The 18,174-nt window shown below is 39.7% G+C and overlaps 1 protein-coding gene across 6 annotated transcripts in view; it reads right to left on the bottom strand.

Moving 5' to 3' along the window:
* Window positions 1–18,174, bottom strand: part of LOC117241675 — a 132,647-nt gene that overhangs the window by 37,948 nt on the left and 76,525 nt on the right. For all 6 annotated transcript variants that reach the window (XM_033507654.1, XM_033507656.1, XM_033507652.1 and 3 more), the window contains exons 13-17: window positions 17,707–18,159; window positions 17,012–17,182; window positions 15,332–15,469; window positions 13,711–13,816; window positions 3,228–3,409 (exon numbers count right to left, since the gene is read on the bottom strand). In XM_033507654.1, the coding sequence (XP_033363545.1) occupies window positions 3,228–3,409; window positions 13,711–13,816; window positions 15,332–15,469; window positions 17,012–17,182; window positions 17,707–18,159 (1,050 nt within the window). The remainder of the gene's footprint in view (window positions 1–3,227; window positions 3,410–13,710; window positions 13,817–15,331; window positions 15,470–17,011; window positions 17,183–17,706; window positions 18,160–18,174) is intronic.

The following is an 18,174-nucleotide window of genomic DNA, read 5'->3' as shown; positions in this document are numbered from 1 at the left end:
CGGTCCTCACGGACTCGTCGAATCTGTATACGTTGCTCGTTTACGATCTTAAGCTGCTTGAAAGTTCGTTACCCGTGCACGCGCACGGAATTCCAACCGAAGATTGCGAACGATCGAACCAAGTCGTTGTCGAAGTTTTTAGTATGTCTGGGGCGTGGCTTTTATAGACACTTCATCGAATCGAATTGATTTTCTCGCGCGATGTGGTGGGACGACGATGGGTTAGGTCAAGGAAGAGCGAGCCTCTCGCAAGCCAAACCGATCAACTCCAATTTTTCTCGATTTCTCAGAATATGTCCATCCCGATACAAACTGAGTAACTGAAAATTTAGATTTCAAACGACAGATCCACCAAAATCCTACAAAATCCCCCAAACCTGCGCCTGGAACGATTACTCGATCGTTTGTTTCGTCGTAACTGGCCTACGAACGTCGATACATACGCGAAAGGAGAAAACGCATGGAACGCACACGACGAGCAAATGTAACGAAAAATATTCACGGTATGGAGCACTCGTTCTAAGCTTGGAACGAACGTTTCCTTATCTGTCTCTACGAAGATACGATTTAATCGTGAAATTGCAAAGGAACAGGGAAGAGAAATAGCGACTCTCGACCGAGACACACTGAACTATCGTACCAAGAACTCCGTCTGTCCGCGTTAAAAATGCCAGACGATTTGTAAGAGTCGAGACTTTTCTCACGGGGTAGACGAGATCGTCCACAGGCGGATCACGCAGTGGAAAGTGCGAACGATCGCTAATGAGCGGAATATCGAGACACGAGACGCGAGCCGTCGTGGAATTACGCAATAACGTTAATCAGCGGTCCGGCGTGTCGCGTACGATCCACAATAGCGTGGCACACAGGCTCGATTCAAGCCTGTTTACGAATGCGTAATACACGAGGAACATTCCATTCGGATTCGCGCGCCACGCCGCCGCTGCACACTCGCTCATTCCATCGCGCTTTCCGTCGTACGTCGTGCATGCGAAATATTCTGCTCGGCTCGGAGAGTCGTATCCGCGAACCAACGCGGCTAATCGATTCCTCGACTGGTTAACGTCGATTCGATTCCCGTCTCGACGAGAATCTGTCTGGCGAACGTGTCGATGCTTCCAACGTTTCGTTCCCCGCCCCCTTTTTATTTTTCAGTCCGTGTATCGTGCGACGTTTCGCGCTGAGAATGTTGCTTACACCGTATAAGTGCACCGAGCAGCGCGTTTACGCAAATTCATATTTTCACCAAAGAGACGAGAAAGCTAGTCTACGAGTTGCTATGGAAAACATTTCCAAACGAGAATCAACCGATATAAAACCTTTAAAACCTTCTCACGCCGTTTTAACTCCGCTCAAAATCCAGCCAAAAAAAAAAAAGTACTCTCGCCCGCAAAACCAGTATGTAACGCGAAGCCCCGCTTTCCACAGCGAGCTAATCCTCGAAGCGCGTGCTTCTCGAACCCCAGTGCACGGCTTACCTCAACGGCGCGTCAACCCTCTCTCGCTAGCCCTAAACCATCGACAGCCTTCGTCGCGTGCGAAACCTCGTGCACACGCTCGGCCCTGTCGTACATCGTCCGTCAGCTCGGTCTGCCACGTTCTAGCGCGTGGGACGAAGCAGGCTCTCGAACTTGGACCCAGCGTTTCGTCGTAGCTGGTCGATCGAACCGTTGGATGAGGACCGGTTACGTGGAACGTGGCACGCGAAAACATGTAAAACAAGAAGCACGTGGGGAGAGGAGGGGAGGCGAGGTGAATGTCGGCGGCTAGACAGCCTCGCGCCTGCTGCATAATGCAGCACAGCGACGAGTTCACCCGGCAAATGTTGGACGCTAATACATCTTGATGATAGATAGGGAGCATGTGTTTGGTCTTCGCAATGAGGTTGGTAGGGATGTTAGGGATATTACGAGGAACAGGGGGACGAGGGGCGTGCAGCAGGCTACGAAGAGAGAGCAGGACGGTTTGCGAGCGAGAAAGGGAGAGGAGAAAAAGGGGTGAAGAAGAAAAAGACGGGAAAAAGCGTAAGACCGGGGGAGGATCGAAGAAAGTTGAGGCGAAAATGAGAAGAAGAGCCCCTGGTGTAGCGGAGAATCGTGGAAAGTAAGCGAGACGAAGAGAGAAACAGGAAGGAGGAGGTGGAGACCAGGGTGTTCCAGAGGTTTCCAGAGAGGGGTTCACGGAGGGTAGAGGCAGGCTGGGGATGACTCTCGGGGGGTGGAACTCAGAGGGTTGGCCAGGTTCGTCGGCGTTCGCTCTGGCGAGTTGCGATGCCGGGCACGTCGCCGTCAGACGAGCGTACGTGCGACACGACTACGCTTTTACGCCACTCTCTGCCTCTATCCTTGCCTCCTGACTGGTCTCTCCCTCTCTTTATACTCCTCTTTCTCCGCGACCGCCATCCCCGGTTGTTCCGCGCTTCACCGTGCCCTACACCATCCCCCTTTTCCTCTTTTTCTTACTTCTATTTCGCCTACTTTCATCTCGAGCCCCTCCCCGTCACGGCTCTCTCCAACTTCTCGAGGATGTTTTTAATAATGCCCGAGCTTGTTCCGCTCTGGCGAACGGCTCGCGAATACTTTCCCAAATCGAATGTCGCGCGTTAAAACGAGGATCAACGAGATCCGATTTAAGAGACTTAGAAGAACTTCGAAGAAAACGCTTGGTACTGTTCGAAAGATGGCATATTTATTCAAACGTTGTCGAAAAATTGCTTTACGAACCGAACAACGTCTTTTGCCTGTATCTCTGGTTAGTTTTTGACTATATCGAAGCGGGAGAGGATTACGGAATATTCTTATCGTCGGTGTGTAATTTTATTTCAACGATATAGCGGAAAAATCGTGATTCTCGATATTTAACTTAACTTGTGGGAAAGAATGATTTTGCGCCATCTATAGTCGGCGTTTATTCAGAGAAGATACTATATCAGTCGGTATACGATTCATCTGTAAGATACCGACGAAGGGATTCAATTACCGACCAAGGCAATCTTATCGACGCTTGGTACATCTGTATTAGACACGAACCGGGAGGAACAGCGTCACCGGATCTCGCGATTTGAAAGCATAATTTATATCGAGATCTTTCAAACACTGTTATTACGCATCTCACAGCAAAAGTGATACCGTGAGAAATATAGTTAGAAATACCTCGCGTATAATATCCCATAACGTTACTACCGATATTATTATACGGTTGCAGCAATAGAAATGCAAAGTTCTTACCGTGATTCGATTAATTCGCTCGTCCAGTACGTGAGGTTGCTCCAGAGTGATCTCGTACGAGAAGAGTCTATCGTGTGCTGCTTTGAATTCCGTACGTAGAGCTATTAACTCACGATGAAGCGCACCGGCCATTTGCGTTTCCTCCATTCTAGCTGTCAGGGACTCCCACTTTTCCAATACACCTGAAATATAAGAAATATTTGTAAAAATCACAATCGAAAAAATGTTAAAAAATTAAAGTAAAAAGAAAAAAAAAAAGAAAAGAATAGTCTCAATAAAAGAACCTGTATCTCAAGGGAAATGTAAAAAGTACATAAGTTTGAAAAACCTAAGAATAACTGTAGAACGAAAAGTTATATTTTAGAGTATCAAGCAAGGTTTTATTACACTTCTTTTTCCATAAGAAACAGAGAGTTCTCAACGGAAACAGCTTAGGTAATTACACACAATAACTTCCTTTTGCGTGACGATCCTAACGTTACTCTATTGTGTACGTCACTCGTTCCCAGGCATCGTCAACGTTATGTCAGAGAAGGTAAGTCACATATTTAAGGTCAAGCAGCTTATATGTGCATGCATGAATATGCAGCAGCTCGCATGGCTTCGATGACCTGTTTCTTCGATACTTTCCTTCGATACTTTCTTCCTCGAGACAACGCTGCGCCCTTAAAAATATGTAGAAACGACTCCGATGGATGATTCAACCGGCCGATACCGTTTTGAACGGTGCGATCCGATTTAAGAACTTTCACTTTTGCGAGCCCGCGAACCTTCCACTTATATTTCCATAAATCTCTGTCTAGAAGAGAGGAGAGCGTCGCTCTATATTTACGATATTTCGAATTTGCAATCCGAAGTTTGAAAATTTCAAGTTTCGAGGTGCGGAATTGTAAGATTTCGAGATCTGCAACTGTAAGTTTCAAGTCGAAACTCTCGATGGATACTATACGGCGTTGAAACGATACGAGGTAGAGTTAGAAAAATTAAAAAAAAAAAAAAACAAGTTCTCGTGTTCGTTTTCTCCGGTAAGAATGGATTGAAAAATCGTAAAAATGTCCCGGCATTTATGCTTTCCCCGACATAACGGTAATCAGGGCATTTTCCACTCTCTATAACATCCGGAATGTTTTCCAGTCTAACGCGTGCCATTCGAGCGATTTCGAATGAAATAACAGCCAAGATAGATAATTATCGAACTAATTGCATACTTTCTTCTAGATAATTGCGTAGGTACGATTTTTGTATCGCCTCCGTGTGACACCACAGCAAGTAAAAAAAAAAAACGAATTCTTGGATTGTACCATTTCGCCATTGTATCGCGATCGCTTAGTTGCCAAGCCAATATCTACAGTTAAGAGACTTCGCCTGTGTCGAGATCAAAGCCAGATCGAGGAAGCCAGCAACTCGTCTAAGAAAATGTTACCGGATTAACATAAATAATAAGTAAATTCGATCGATAAAATAATTTATGGAATTAATTTCCAAAATGGACCGACTGAGTTCCAAAGCCGCGCGCTGCAATAAATTCACATCAACGTGTAACGTAAGGATATTCCACAAGAGGAACAAAACAACGTTACGAATGAAAGTCAGTGGGAAATAAAAGACGAGTGAAAAAGAAGCGTAAGACGTGGAAGATCGAGGTCGTGGAAATCGTAAGTTATTAACAACTTAACATCCAGATACGATTCCTTAATTACCGAGTTCTAATCAATTTTTGATGTCACTACGCACGACCTATCATAGCTCAGGTCATGCTTCGTTACACCGTGATCCTTGCTTTCGTTCGATTAAATACGAGTGTCCGTTGTCCGCGAAGTGTCTTTCTATAATACAAAAGTAATAAATTATTCGGTGAAAGCCGATCGAATTCCCCTTTCTGTTCAGCGTGGTAACCGTGACCGAGACACTCGAGTAATTACTGTCCCATAAAAAGAAGCAAGAATTGGAAGAAAGTGAATAGTAAAGGGGAAAGGAGCACGGTGTTAGGAATTACCGTAGACAATTCGCACAACAGGTGTGATCGACGATGATCGATGGCCTAACGACGGTTAACGAGCGACCGAACGAACGTTTTACGGACCACGGCCACCTAAACGTTAAGACAAGATTCAACGAGAAACAAAGCGTTTCGTAGTAACGAGAATTTCTCGAAACGAAAAGAAACCGAGCCGACATTAGAAGAAACAGCGAAGACCGATCGATTCGTCGAAAGTTAACGATTTTCGAAAGATTAATTGCCTGTTTCGCGAACAAAGTTGCGAACGCGTAAAATTATTCTGCGTGCGAACATGCGAATAAAACGCGTTACAACGCGCTAATCAGACTGTGGATATACAAAATATCTACGGTGCTCGAACGAGAAGTTTCTCTCTATGACCTCGATACCGTTTGATTTTTCTAGATACAATAATAACTGTTAGAAATAAAAATTTCAACGGTTATCCTGTGACGTAGCAACAGACTGCGATAGTATAGCGATAAGCGAATGAAAGAAGATTTAAAATCTATAGATAAGATATCTAAACACACATATATGATCATGATAATGGACAAATAGCATATAATTTCGAAGTCACGCTACACGTTACAGAAAGTTGGACATTTAAGAAAACACGAATCTACGTAAGTAGGATAAAAAAATTCAGCCAGAAGAAACCTAACAATTAGTCGGCAAAGTTCCAAGAGCGGAGCGTCTAATTCGCATAATCATCAACAATCCATGACGATGCCAATAAAAATAGCTCGAAGGCCTTTAGGTTTTTCAATGTACGTTCGCGGTATCGTACTACGATCCGCGTACACCACGGGTTCCTACCACGCCCGATAAAAACGTAATGCGATTTCTAGGCTACGAAGGAAAATCTCGAGCCGGCTTTTTCACGGTTTTCTCGGAAAAAACAACTTTCACTTTGTCACGGCTGGTTTACAAAAACAGCTACGCGGTGGACTACAGTTATCAAGTGAAATCTCGAATTCCGAGCGGTCGTCAAAACGGGTCGAGAACTGCTATGTAACCTTTGAAAACGAAGAGAAAAAGTTTCCACTTTTTCAGCGTTTTATGAAATCGTCGCAATTAGTCCGTGAATTTTACGCGACAAATAGAAGAATATGCTACCCCCGAACATAAAGCACAGAATCTAAATTCACAAAAGAAAATGACACTGTCGTTAAAGCGACTTTCGTAGCCGCGATTCCTAGCTACGCGAGGCAAACCATCGATCATGTTCAGCCAGTAAATCAATCCATTGCATCGAACGACTAAACCGCTTAAAAATTCGAACGAAACGTAATTATTATTTTCATATTGCGCGATGTTCGCGGAACTACGGCATCGATCTCCATTAAATTTCTCATTCCCACGAGTGCGCTATAAAAAGGTTCGGATCTCGTTATAAAGAAATTTCGCGTGACCGGCAATCAGCAGGATCCGTGTATCCTGTGTCACGGATATTATTATGGCAACAAGCTCGTTGACAAATGCTGAAAATGGCAGGAAGAGCGTGTCGGTGCGCGTGTGCGCGCTCGCACGAGGAGCAACGGGGGCGAGACGCTCGGGAAAACATTGTCGATGGAAAGCAATGAATTTCACACTGACCTACAGGAAATGACGGCGAATGTGCGGAATAATTGTGGCCTGCGTGGTATCGCGTATTACACGTAATATACGTGCCGCGTTATCACGGTCGAACGATTGCGTTCAGTAGAGCAGAAATCGGTGGACGAGCGTACGGTACGTCTTTCTTCCTGCGACCGTCTCCTCTCTTTTTTCTTTTCTTTTTTTCGATCGCCTTCGGACCGTCTTTGACAAAGTGGAACGTCAAATTTCGAAGAATCATCGACCAGAGTGCAATCTGCGTAATTTTCTGGCCGTTAGCTGGAATTAGCCTGAAGGAACGATCAGGATGGTCGAACGGATAGCCTTCGGCCAACGTTTCTAAAGGAAGCAATTAATCTTGAGAATCGAACGCTTGCCACATTAGTCCGACATTATTATTATTTCAGAGCCGTACGGCTGATAAGAGCGAACGAATTATCGTGGTAAATGTTCTGCCGCGGGTAAATCTTTCGACGCAGATGTAAATCTAAATGAAAAGTTGGATTTCTTAACTACGTGAATATGTAGCGACAGGTGAAACGCGACGAGTCACGTTTTCTGTTCTTTGCGTAGCTATTTTAACATTCGTAACGCTCTCCACTAGTTCCGTATTATTAAGACCGTGTTTTTATCGAGTTTTAGAATCAAACGCTTTTTTCATCCCTCTTGGAAATTGCGAAGCGAGATACGTTAATTATTTCCGTCGGATTTTTCTTACGACGCTTCGTGGATCGATCGCTCTTTTCCGGTTAACGTTTTTTTTTTCTTTTTCCGAGTAATCGCTTTTTTACTTGAAATACGACTATAAGTTCTCATGACTGATGATCGAACTAAAGAAAAAAAGGATATAGCTATAAATTATAAACACTTTAACGTATGTTTATCGTTGAATTTATTGTCCATCGTCTTTCGTAGATAAATAACAAATAAAACGATTCGCTACAGAGTAGCCTACTCATCGAACTATATACCTCACAGGTAAACCATAAGTGATTTTCTCTCAACTACGCAAAACTACGTACTGTAACTAACGTAAAGCCCGTAAAACTACGCCACTGTAACTCGCTGTAAGCAGTACCTGTGCTCAATAATCGTTCGCTAAAACCATAAAACGATCGAGCTTATCCATCGAAAATAGCGCAACATAGATCCTTAGCTGTTACGTCGGTTTCATGGTCAGCGAGAACGACCATCGCGGAACCTGATGAATACTAAACGTTCAGACGATTTGTAAGATAGTTTCCAACGAAACACGACCAAGAAAGATACGTATTATTACTACTTTCTCTGATCGTGTTGGCCAATTTATCACGTTAGTTACTGTCGGCATCGCCAATACTTACTCGCGTACGTCTTAATGATTAATTAACGCCCTCTGCCACGAACGATTTCGAAACTCACATAATCCCGACCACACGTCTCAATCTATAGCTCGAGAATAATTTATTCGTAGACCGCTCCTGTAATCTACCGCGAACGCTTTCATTCGAATCTATCGCGCGCACGCTCCGTTTGTAATTTACATAATTCGATCCTTTTAATTGGCTGACAATCGTCTTCCGTGGAAGGTCAAAGTATCGTCAATTCAGCGTAAAAGTTACCTTTTCCTTTCGACAAACGTTCCAAGGTAATTTAAAAAATGTAACGCGACAGTTCTACCGATCATCGTGTTCCTTTCCTACGGTACAAAATATATTGATAACGCGATCAAGTCGAGCATCGCGCGTACGTCGAGTAACATCCGCGGATACACCCACGTGTGCTCGTGCGAACAGCGTGTTATGAAAGCGACCACGTCGAAACAGGTCAACGTTAACGCGAGAATGAATGCAAGCTCGTTAATCAACTACCTTCTAAAGTTTCTATCGGAATGGGATCTTGGACAACGGAGAAACGGTTGCCGGACGATTGTGTTCCCGGGCTTTCTACCGTAATTCCTCGCTGAGCAACCGTTGCTCCGTGGCTACGTTCCAATAAAATTGAACGTTGCTCCATTAGCTTCCGCGGTTTGGAGCCGAAGATGAAAAAAAAAAAAAAGAAGAGAAACAGAAGAGAACGAAATTATAAAAGAAGCGAACGATAAATTCAGGAACAGAGGGGAATTCCAGATGGAGTATTTGCCGATCGCTTGGGTGTAATGAAAATACAGATCGATTAAGTTAAGCTATTAATAAGGCTTGGCATCAGACGATGACTTTGAATTAGAGACAGATCGCACGACGTACTTCGCTTCTCATCGATTCCGTTCAATTTTCGATGGATTGAAATTATTTTCTCGCCTTTTAAAATTTAGTTCGACGATGCACTCGTAAGAAATTATCTTCGTTCTTTCGTGTTTATCTTATTTAAATTTCTGCGCGTCGAATTCTTGCGAGTTTTAGATCTGGTTAGCGACGAAAATTCAAGGTTGAAATCTTGTTTTGCAGAGATAGGATTATGTCAGAAGCCCGCGGTAAAATTAACCGTGAATTCAACATCTTCTGGCACGTCTATACGCATCACGAATTACGAACTACGTAACGAGTAGAAAATAATCGATACTCACGGGAGAGACGTACGTATGTATCAATACGCCACTCCCGACTTTGGCTTTTCGTTTTAATTAATTCGCTGAGCTTTTATTTGGCGAAAATTACTCGAACTTTTGTTGCGAACCTACAAAATGAAAATAAAAAAAAAATACAAACTGACCATTTCGACTACTCTGGCAATGTTAGCGTTAAGAAAACGTTCCATACAATTTATATACATAAGAAAAATATATAAGATATATATATTATTATATATATTATTATTATAGATATTATATATATAAGATATATATATAAGAAATATTTAAGTTCCCTGTAAATTTCTCTTTGTGCAGAAATAAGAACACGGAAATGTGAAGACGAAAGGATCAGGCGTTAATAACAAAAACCATGCATGAACATTGAACATAGATACAGATCGATAAATATTCAGAGAGCTCGCGTCTTACGATTCTCGTTTCACGTCATCTCAGCCCGACGTCCGTCCTGACCCGCTTTTACACGTCGATAAAATCGTTGTTAGCGAGGATGAACCAGATCCAATGAAATTCGTCGTTGGATCAAAAAATCGAATAACAGAGTTCGGTTGGTTCTGGCGAGACGACGAAAGGTATACGAGCAACCGATTTGACAGGTAACGGAACGCTGATGAAGAAGAATACCAGGTTATCTTCCGGGATGATGTCAGAGATCGAACGTTTCTACACCGAAACGTGAAAGAGTAGATATGTTTACACGAGAGGACGAAAGGAGACAGACGTTGAAATATACGGTAAAAATTCGGATTAACGGTATATCGGGAAGATTTGAGAGAAGAAACGCGATCAGAGATCGAGTAATGTTTCGTAACGTTCACTGGATAGCGTCTTAAAATTTTGATAAGTAAATTAAGAAGACAGCGCAATACGAATTCTTACAAGTCGATTTTTGCTACTTTGCGAGACGAAATGATACAACGTTAAAAAAAGATTTACTGATGGAGGCTTCTAAATATACGGGAGATTACGTACAGGTATCATCCGGCTGATCCTCCGCGATAATCTGCTGGTGTGCGTAACAGGTATCCGGTGCGTCTTTCCCGACACTGGTCTCCTCTTTTACAAACACCATGATTTATTTTCCGAACGCGAGTCACGATTTATTTTTCTCGAGAATCGCAGTTTTCTAATTCACCGTGCCAATTATGCTTGGACTGCTAGAATAATCCAGCGTGTCCACGATTTCACTTAAAATTCCGAGACTCTTCTCCTTTTTACAGAGAAACGATCACTGAAACCTCTAGCTTTTTACTGTTATAGTAAACCGGTACTTGGACTCTCGCAACTTTGTTCCAGCGAATCTGAAAGTAGCAAAGTTATACGCCGAAAATATGCTTCTCTTATTCTCTATCCTAATCTTCAAAACTTCCGATCTCTGACTTTCGAGTTGCAATGAAAATTATCGAACGAGCGTACGTATGTATCGATTCTTCGCGATACTAGGAATTTCCAAAGTAGCACAAGAGATGTCGAAACAGTTCGAAAAGCGCGCTGCTTTGCGAAACGTCAAACGCGGCGCGTGGTGGATCAGCTGTTGAGTGGAAGAGAAGGCGAGCCACGAGAAGCGGAATAGACGTCGCGACTCGCGCCAGGAAAACCGAGCTACTACTGACCGGGTACACGCTGCCGACGATTCTTCGACAACACGAGCACGAGCACGAGCACGAGCAGGGCCGAGTACCGGTTCGTGAAGTTCCGTCGGCTATACAGTGCTTCTTATAAGGTGAGACTCGAAGGTGTACCGATGCACTCGCGTCTTGCAACACTCCTACGCGAGAGCACCCACACGCGGATTATCGCGACCAAACAATCGACCGCGACCGGTCTAATCGTATTTCCCTTCAGGGTCGGTTTGATTCGCCGGTCGCGATAATCGTTTGTTAGCTCGATAGAAGAAGACTCGGCAGAGTTCAACGTTTGTTTAATGGACGGTGAACGGGATGAAGTCGGAGCTCTTCGCGCACGTTTCTGGGGTAATACGCTTGGAAAGATCGGTGTCGGTTGAATACATTTTGATTTCAGGTGAACCGGCTTTAGAACTGATCTTTAAGGTAAAATGGATGAAGTTGTTCCATTTGCGGAGCGAGTTGCGACAGACTTATCGCAACTGTGACGCTGATACGTACGTTTTCGAGTCAACAGGATGTTCCTATCGATAAAACGTTTCTTGAAAAATTGCCAATTGTATTTCATTATATTTAATAAAGCTATTCTCGGAAAATAATACACAAATGAAATTTTATCCATCTATAATAACAAAGAAGATAGATAAAGAAGGTATAGAAGATTGTGTAGAATTGGATGTTTATCGATCCGATTGTAATCTGTATTTATAGATCGAGCATGTTATCACAGATTCAATATTACAAAGCTAGTGCAATCTCAGCGAGATGTTCGCCATTCTAAACGGAAATCGTGTTAAGGCTGTATGCAACGTAATCGAAGTTACTATTTTGCCCCCCCCCCCCCCGCCCGTTTAAAAGCTACTTGTTCTAGCAATTAAGAAAATTGGTTCCGCTGCTACACGGAATACGTTTTTAGAGGTTTCATGCTGCAAGCAGATACATAAGTGCTGTAAAGACTACTTATTCGTCGATTTAATAGCATTCGGTTGTTTGATAATGTAGAGGCTTACTGTAATTAAGAGAAATGTATATATAATCGAGATGATTAAATTCCATAAGATTCCATAATTTTATTCGAAATCGTTCATAAATAATAAATGTATTAACGAGGAGGTACCATTTGGCAAATTCATCCTACATATATTTCACGATCTATTAAATCTATTTAATATGCATAAAAAGCTCTATATCTTCGAGGCATTCTATCGTACGAATTAAAGAAACATTATTCAAACTATACAAATACCACCAAACTAGAGATAAGGGCTGATAATCCAAATAATATTTACTGTAGGTGATAAAAGAAACAAAAGGATAATTAGTAGTAGGAAGCCACAACAAAGCAGTGTTTATTACGTAATGGTTACAATATGAACGGTATACAAAAGTGAACTAAAAATCAAAATACTCTAAAGGTTTGTTACACTCGTACTTGCGTTCGTTGCAACAAATAAAAAGATAATAAGGAAGGTATTGATTAAAAATTAAATTATATAAACAAGCGAGAAAATTCAATATTCGTGTTGTAAAAAAATAGATACGTACAGTTTGCGTTTCCTCCAGCAATATTCCCCTCCCCCCCCCCTCCTTTTTTTTGTTACCGATTCATTTTTAAGTTAAGTAGTAATTGTGACGTAATCCTTTCTTAAAAAAAGATTTCACATTATCGAAAGTTAACTAGTATTAGTATTAACTAATGTATTACTAGTAATATTATCTCGCATCTTTCTATTATTTCAAAGGTGAAATTTAAAAATACATTTTACATTACGTAAAATGATATTTAAATTATTGTTAATTACTGAGGACATAATCCTCGGTCAAATCGAACATTAATGTGCAAATATAATTCGCTCTTTAGCATGCAGATGATCAACTTATAGTTTAAAAAAATTTACACATGCATTTGTATCTTGATGCCATATAAGGATCGTTGTATCATACATTGCTTCTGTGCGCAAGTCATCGTTTAAATATAATTAATTAATGATCTTTAAAGATCTTAATCTTTTCTATATGTACATTTGAGCAAACGTATCACAAGAATTCAAATATTAATTACATTATATTACGAACAGTTTGATTCACTCGTTATTCTTTACAATTTTTATTCCAAAATTAAGTACAAGATTTATCGATCAATTATAGTTACGGTTAGTATCAATAACACTATTTCAAATGCATACACTTCTCAGAAATACGGTTTCGAAGTATGTACATCGAAAGCAAAAATGCACATTTGTAACGTACTATAATACTTGCGTATCAGTCTTTGCAATTGCTTTACAATAATATTTACACAAGCTGCTTTATGAAACAACGCTTAAATCGAGTCGATTTAAAATTCTAAATATTATATCCATTCGGATATTAAATCCATTCGGATTTTTCTCTTAATTATCACTCTTACGTCGAAAATAAATTTCCTTCGACTATGTTTGAATACTATAAAGATTTGAAAGAACGTATTTTCAAACGTATTCATCAAAAGATTCATCGCATGATATAAGTAAAAATATTTTATATCTTTTCTGCTTCTGTATGTTCCCTCTATGTCTTCGCGTTAGAGAATAGAATAATAAAATTACGAAAGAAGCAAAAATACAAGTCCGCTCAGAGCAGTAACTAATACAGCGGCCATGTACGACAGTGAAATAGAAAATGATCGACGGTGAATTTGATTGTACTCACCACGAATTTGTTTCACGTATTTTTCGCTTCGGAACGAATTGCTGACGGACTCCAATAACGCGTGCAGACACCGCAGATTTTCGCTACACGCACATTCCACTTCGGACTACAACATAAAAACTTACGTCAGTCTACGTATTCCATTGTCTTTAATTGGAAGTAAAAAGAATTACTCTAGCAACATTCCGTGAAATCAAATTCAGCTTTCGTTAACATTTCTACGTATAATCGGATAGTAGCAAAAAAGAAGTGAGAAAGAATCCAAGCACAATGTTTTTACTATGTTCATGCTAAAAATATTGCTTATTGCTCAAAATAATTAAAAACTAGTATGTAAAAGATAATTCAACAGAGTTTCATGCATAGATAATTTATTAAAGGAATTAAGTATAGTATGAAACAACTCTTCTTTCTTTTAATTATTTTAAGAATTCTTTTGATTATGTTAAGCAATCTACATTGTTTACTCCCATCGCCATAGAAAATTTTATTCTAAATAAATCCACTTTTCCGATCTTTAAATTACTCAATACTATTGCCCACTCGATATAGCAAATCATTTAGAAGTAGTAAAAATGCGACAATATACTTACGGCAAAATTAAAGTAGAAAAAATCTTAAGTACACCTTGCAAATCACCGATCAAAAGCAATTATTCATTCGCAATAACTCTCAGGGAATATACTCTTGCAAAAGACAACGTGAAATCGCTCATGAAGCAATTCAGGGACATGTACAATAACTTGGATATTTGTCAACATGATTTGTGAGTACGGGTTACACAAGCAGGATAAGGATAGAATAGTAAACATGCAAGTGAATAGTATTAGTACAATCTCCTTTTCCTATTTTCCATCATTATTTGAATGATATTTATTATTGTCCGCTTTACTAATTTCATTCATGAGTAAGAATTTCTTATTTACATACTGTATTATTTATTGTTAAATGGTAATAATAGAATAGATCAGATGGACGATCAGAAACACATAAAAAGAAAATTTTTATATTACAATTTTATTTATATTTATACAATGATTGGCAATTTGTCCTTGTATGTCACTGTTTCAAAGCATGTATGTGTCAAGCAATCCTATACAATATGCTAGATATACATATATTTTAACTTTCCTTTAAAAAAAATACATATACATTATCTATATATCATAAATAATAAGAAAAATCAAGTCTATCGAGGGACCTTCGTCAAGTAATAAATTCAAGCAGTAGCGTTTAGAAGTAAAAATACTTAGTAAAAGAAATACTTAGAAAGCAAAAAGCATCACACAGCATTATCCAAATACACGACATTCCTCATACGCATTAACTAAATTAAACGATTGAAAGATTATCAAAAATACAAGAAAACGAGACGATATAATCTTTTTTCTTGTAATGATTACAAGATGAGGAAAGCACACAAAGCACACAAGAAGAGAAATTAATTGTCCTTCTTTTAATTGTGCCATACAGTCATTAAGAAAAAGTATCTTATATGGGCCCATAGGCGTAATAAATTGCAATAAAGCCACGAAAAGAAACTTTGTACGCTTCTTTGCAAATATTCCAAAAATTTAGGCCGGGATTGTACTATAAAGTACAAGCTGAATGGGCTACATACGTTATCTTGCGGTATCGTGCCGTTGCACGACCTCGAGAATAAACTTTCAGCAAGTGATAACTGAGACTGCGACTTCTCGATTACGTTCCGTATATCCTCCACGTCACTGTCGCTGTCTTCCGTGGTATCGGTTATTTCCTGTAACAAATTTCCAATTGTTCTTAATTTTCTTCTACTACTCCTTTATGTGGTGTAATATTGATTTTACTTTCCAATCCATATTAATTGATATTACATATTGATTTTACTTGTACAATTCATATTAATTTATTAACGAAAAGAAGTTTATTATTATTACTTTGTAAATAATGGCTGTTATAATAACGAGTTTGGAAATTTTAAGAGCAATGGTAGCGTACTACTGGTCAATATGTATTGAAGTCAAGCATGCTAAGCTAAACATTCTCTTTGTCTGTTCTTGCCAGTGGCACACAAAACCCGTTTGAAGTCAAGGGCAAATTTTTGAAACATAGCTATCGTAGTTATCCGATTTATTGGTCGAGATAACAAACTGATTCTACTATACACAGAAATGATTTTAACAACGCGATACGTATATCATATATGAAAATTAAATTCAATAGATATCTAATTTGATTTTATTTGCAACTGTTCGTAAATTTTTTTTATCGATTATACAACAGTAGATGTTAATTATTTATTTGTATTAAACTGTAATATACTTTGAGCAATTATTACTGCACATGAGAAATATTTTCAACGTATATAAAAATTCAATAAACGATATATATATATAAAATTTCATTCAGAGAAAGTGTAATTCGTAGAAATTTTTACTCGATATTTATCATTAAAATTCTGATCCAGATACCGCCTGCGAGACATTTCTAGCAGTGACTGTATGTGTAATTACATCGTTTATCCTCGTTAAGATATCATCACCGTGAAGACGCGTTCGTCTCAAAGAAGACTTGATAAGACACGGAGAGATTCAACGGAGAAATGTGTTGTGCGAAAGAAAATTTCTTTTCGAGATAATGTTATACGTACATTGAATAGAAAGTACTATCCAATGATCATTATGTTTGAATTACCCTCGAGATGAAAAGAAAGATAACTCATGAATAATTTATGCGTCTAGATGGAGTATATGCAAAAATTGAGTAAAGTATGCTCGAGCATATCTGGTGCAAGGTAATAATTCGGCGTAAGGTCAAGGCAAATATTAAAGTGATTTTGTGGTTGGACAGATAAAATTAAATATTTATTTGCTGCAGAAGAATTACATTCATTCTACGGCAATATACAAATAGTGATTCTTTATTCTTCCTTAAAACGAAACACTACAACACAGAGGAAGAGCTATGACTAAACTACGACACCGGTATACTTTTTGTTAAACAAAATTCCAGACACGATTTCATTGAGAAATAAAACAATAAATCGTTGTGCATTAAGGCAATTAATTAATCACACTAGGGATATGTAAACTATATTTGGCGACATTTGGCGTGGATAACAGAAATTATTGTTCTATTCTTAATGTAATGATACCAATGTCGATTTTCATTGTACAAATATTGACTCATATGCGATTCCATATACTGGCCCATGTTATATACAAGATAATGGAAATCCGTATGCAAAGATATAGCAGATGTATTGTCACAGAAAGAATATGGACACTTGATCAAGAAAGAGTAATAGAATGGAACGTACATGATCCATACGACTTCTAGGCAGTGGAGAACTAGCGGGCATTGCGCTCATACTGGAGGCACAGTCGGATTGACTATCAAGGAAGTTTCGGTAATCATCTCCAAAGTCCAATAATCTTCGTGCCGTTTCTACGTCTGGCGCTTCACTGTATGGCTCGCTCATATATTTCTCCTATTGAAAAGAGATCAGTTTAAAAATAAGTATTTGCTTATTGAATCCATTAATACGAACATCGACATAATGCTTCTAATTAAATAAATCGTTTCAAAAGAATTCAACGTTAGGAACTTGTCAGGAACTTATTTGTTTGATAAGAGTGTTCATTTCCACCTAATTATTAGTCTCAATTGCATAAGGCAATTTCTCTAGTCCGCTCCTTAATACTATCATTATGGTAACAATAATATCAAGCGAAATTTCCAAGAGATAAAAGTTAGATTTCCTAAAACGATCTTACCTATGAACGTACTCCATCCATATCCTCACAATCGATTTCAAAGAATTGCATAAAATTGTTATTTATTCGCTTCTGATCCTAATTACTGCCTGTTACATAACACAACCTAACTTTGTTAAAAGCGATACCAGGAAAAGGAAACACCAAAAAATTAATATCAAAACGAAAACAAAAAGTGAAACAAAAAAGGAGAAGAACAGGAATTTTGTTTCGTAGGATTCCAGTTGAAACCAGTTACCTGATAATTATCCCAAGCTTGATCGGAGATCGAGTTGTTTCCGAGGCTATTCATTTCGATGTCGCTATCGACGTTCAGTTGCTGATTGCACAGCTCCTTGTTGCTTGGAACGGTATCGTAGTAGGCGAAGCAGCCTCGCGTATAGTTACGTTGTTCCTCACCCTCGGTCTCGGATGTGGAAGCCACCGAAGTACAGCAAGGTAACCTGAACGGCGGTGTCGGGTCGCTGACGATCGTCCTCTCCGCCGAGAGTTGCTGATGAGCGGTGCACCCCGAGAAAGAGCCGGATTTTACCAGGGTAGTCAAACGACCGTGACAGTCTCTCGAAATGGTGCGCATCGCGCGATTTCCGCTTACTTTACGCGGTGAACGTTGTTGATTCGACGAGCTGCCATCGCTTCCCGCCGAATGATTCGCGGTCACACCTTCCGAACTGGAGTCACTTTTACGACCCTATGTAAACGGAAA

This window comes from Bombus vosnesenskii, unplaced genomic scaffold (assembly GCF_011952255.1).
Source record: "Bombus vosnesenskii isolate JDL3184/JDL3185 unplaced genomic scaffold, Bvos_JDL3184-5_v1.1 scf7180000016261, whole genome shotgun sequence".
NCBI classification, from domain to species: domain Eukaryota; kingdom Metazoa; phylum Arthropoda; class Insecta; order Hymenoptera; family Apidae; genus Bombus; species Bombus vosnesenskii.
This window is presented reverse-complemented; position numbering and strand designations above follow the sequence as displayed.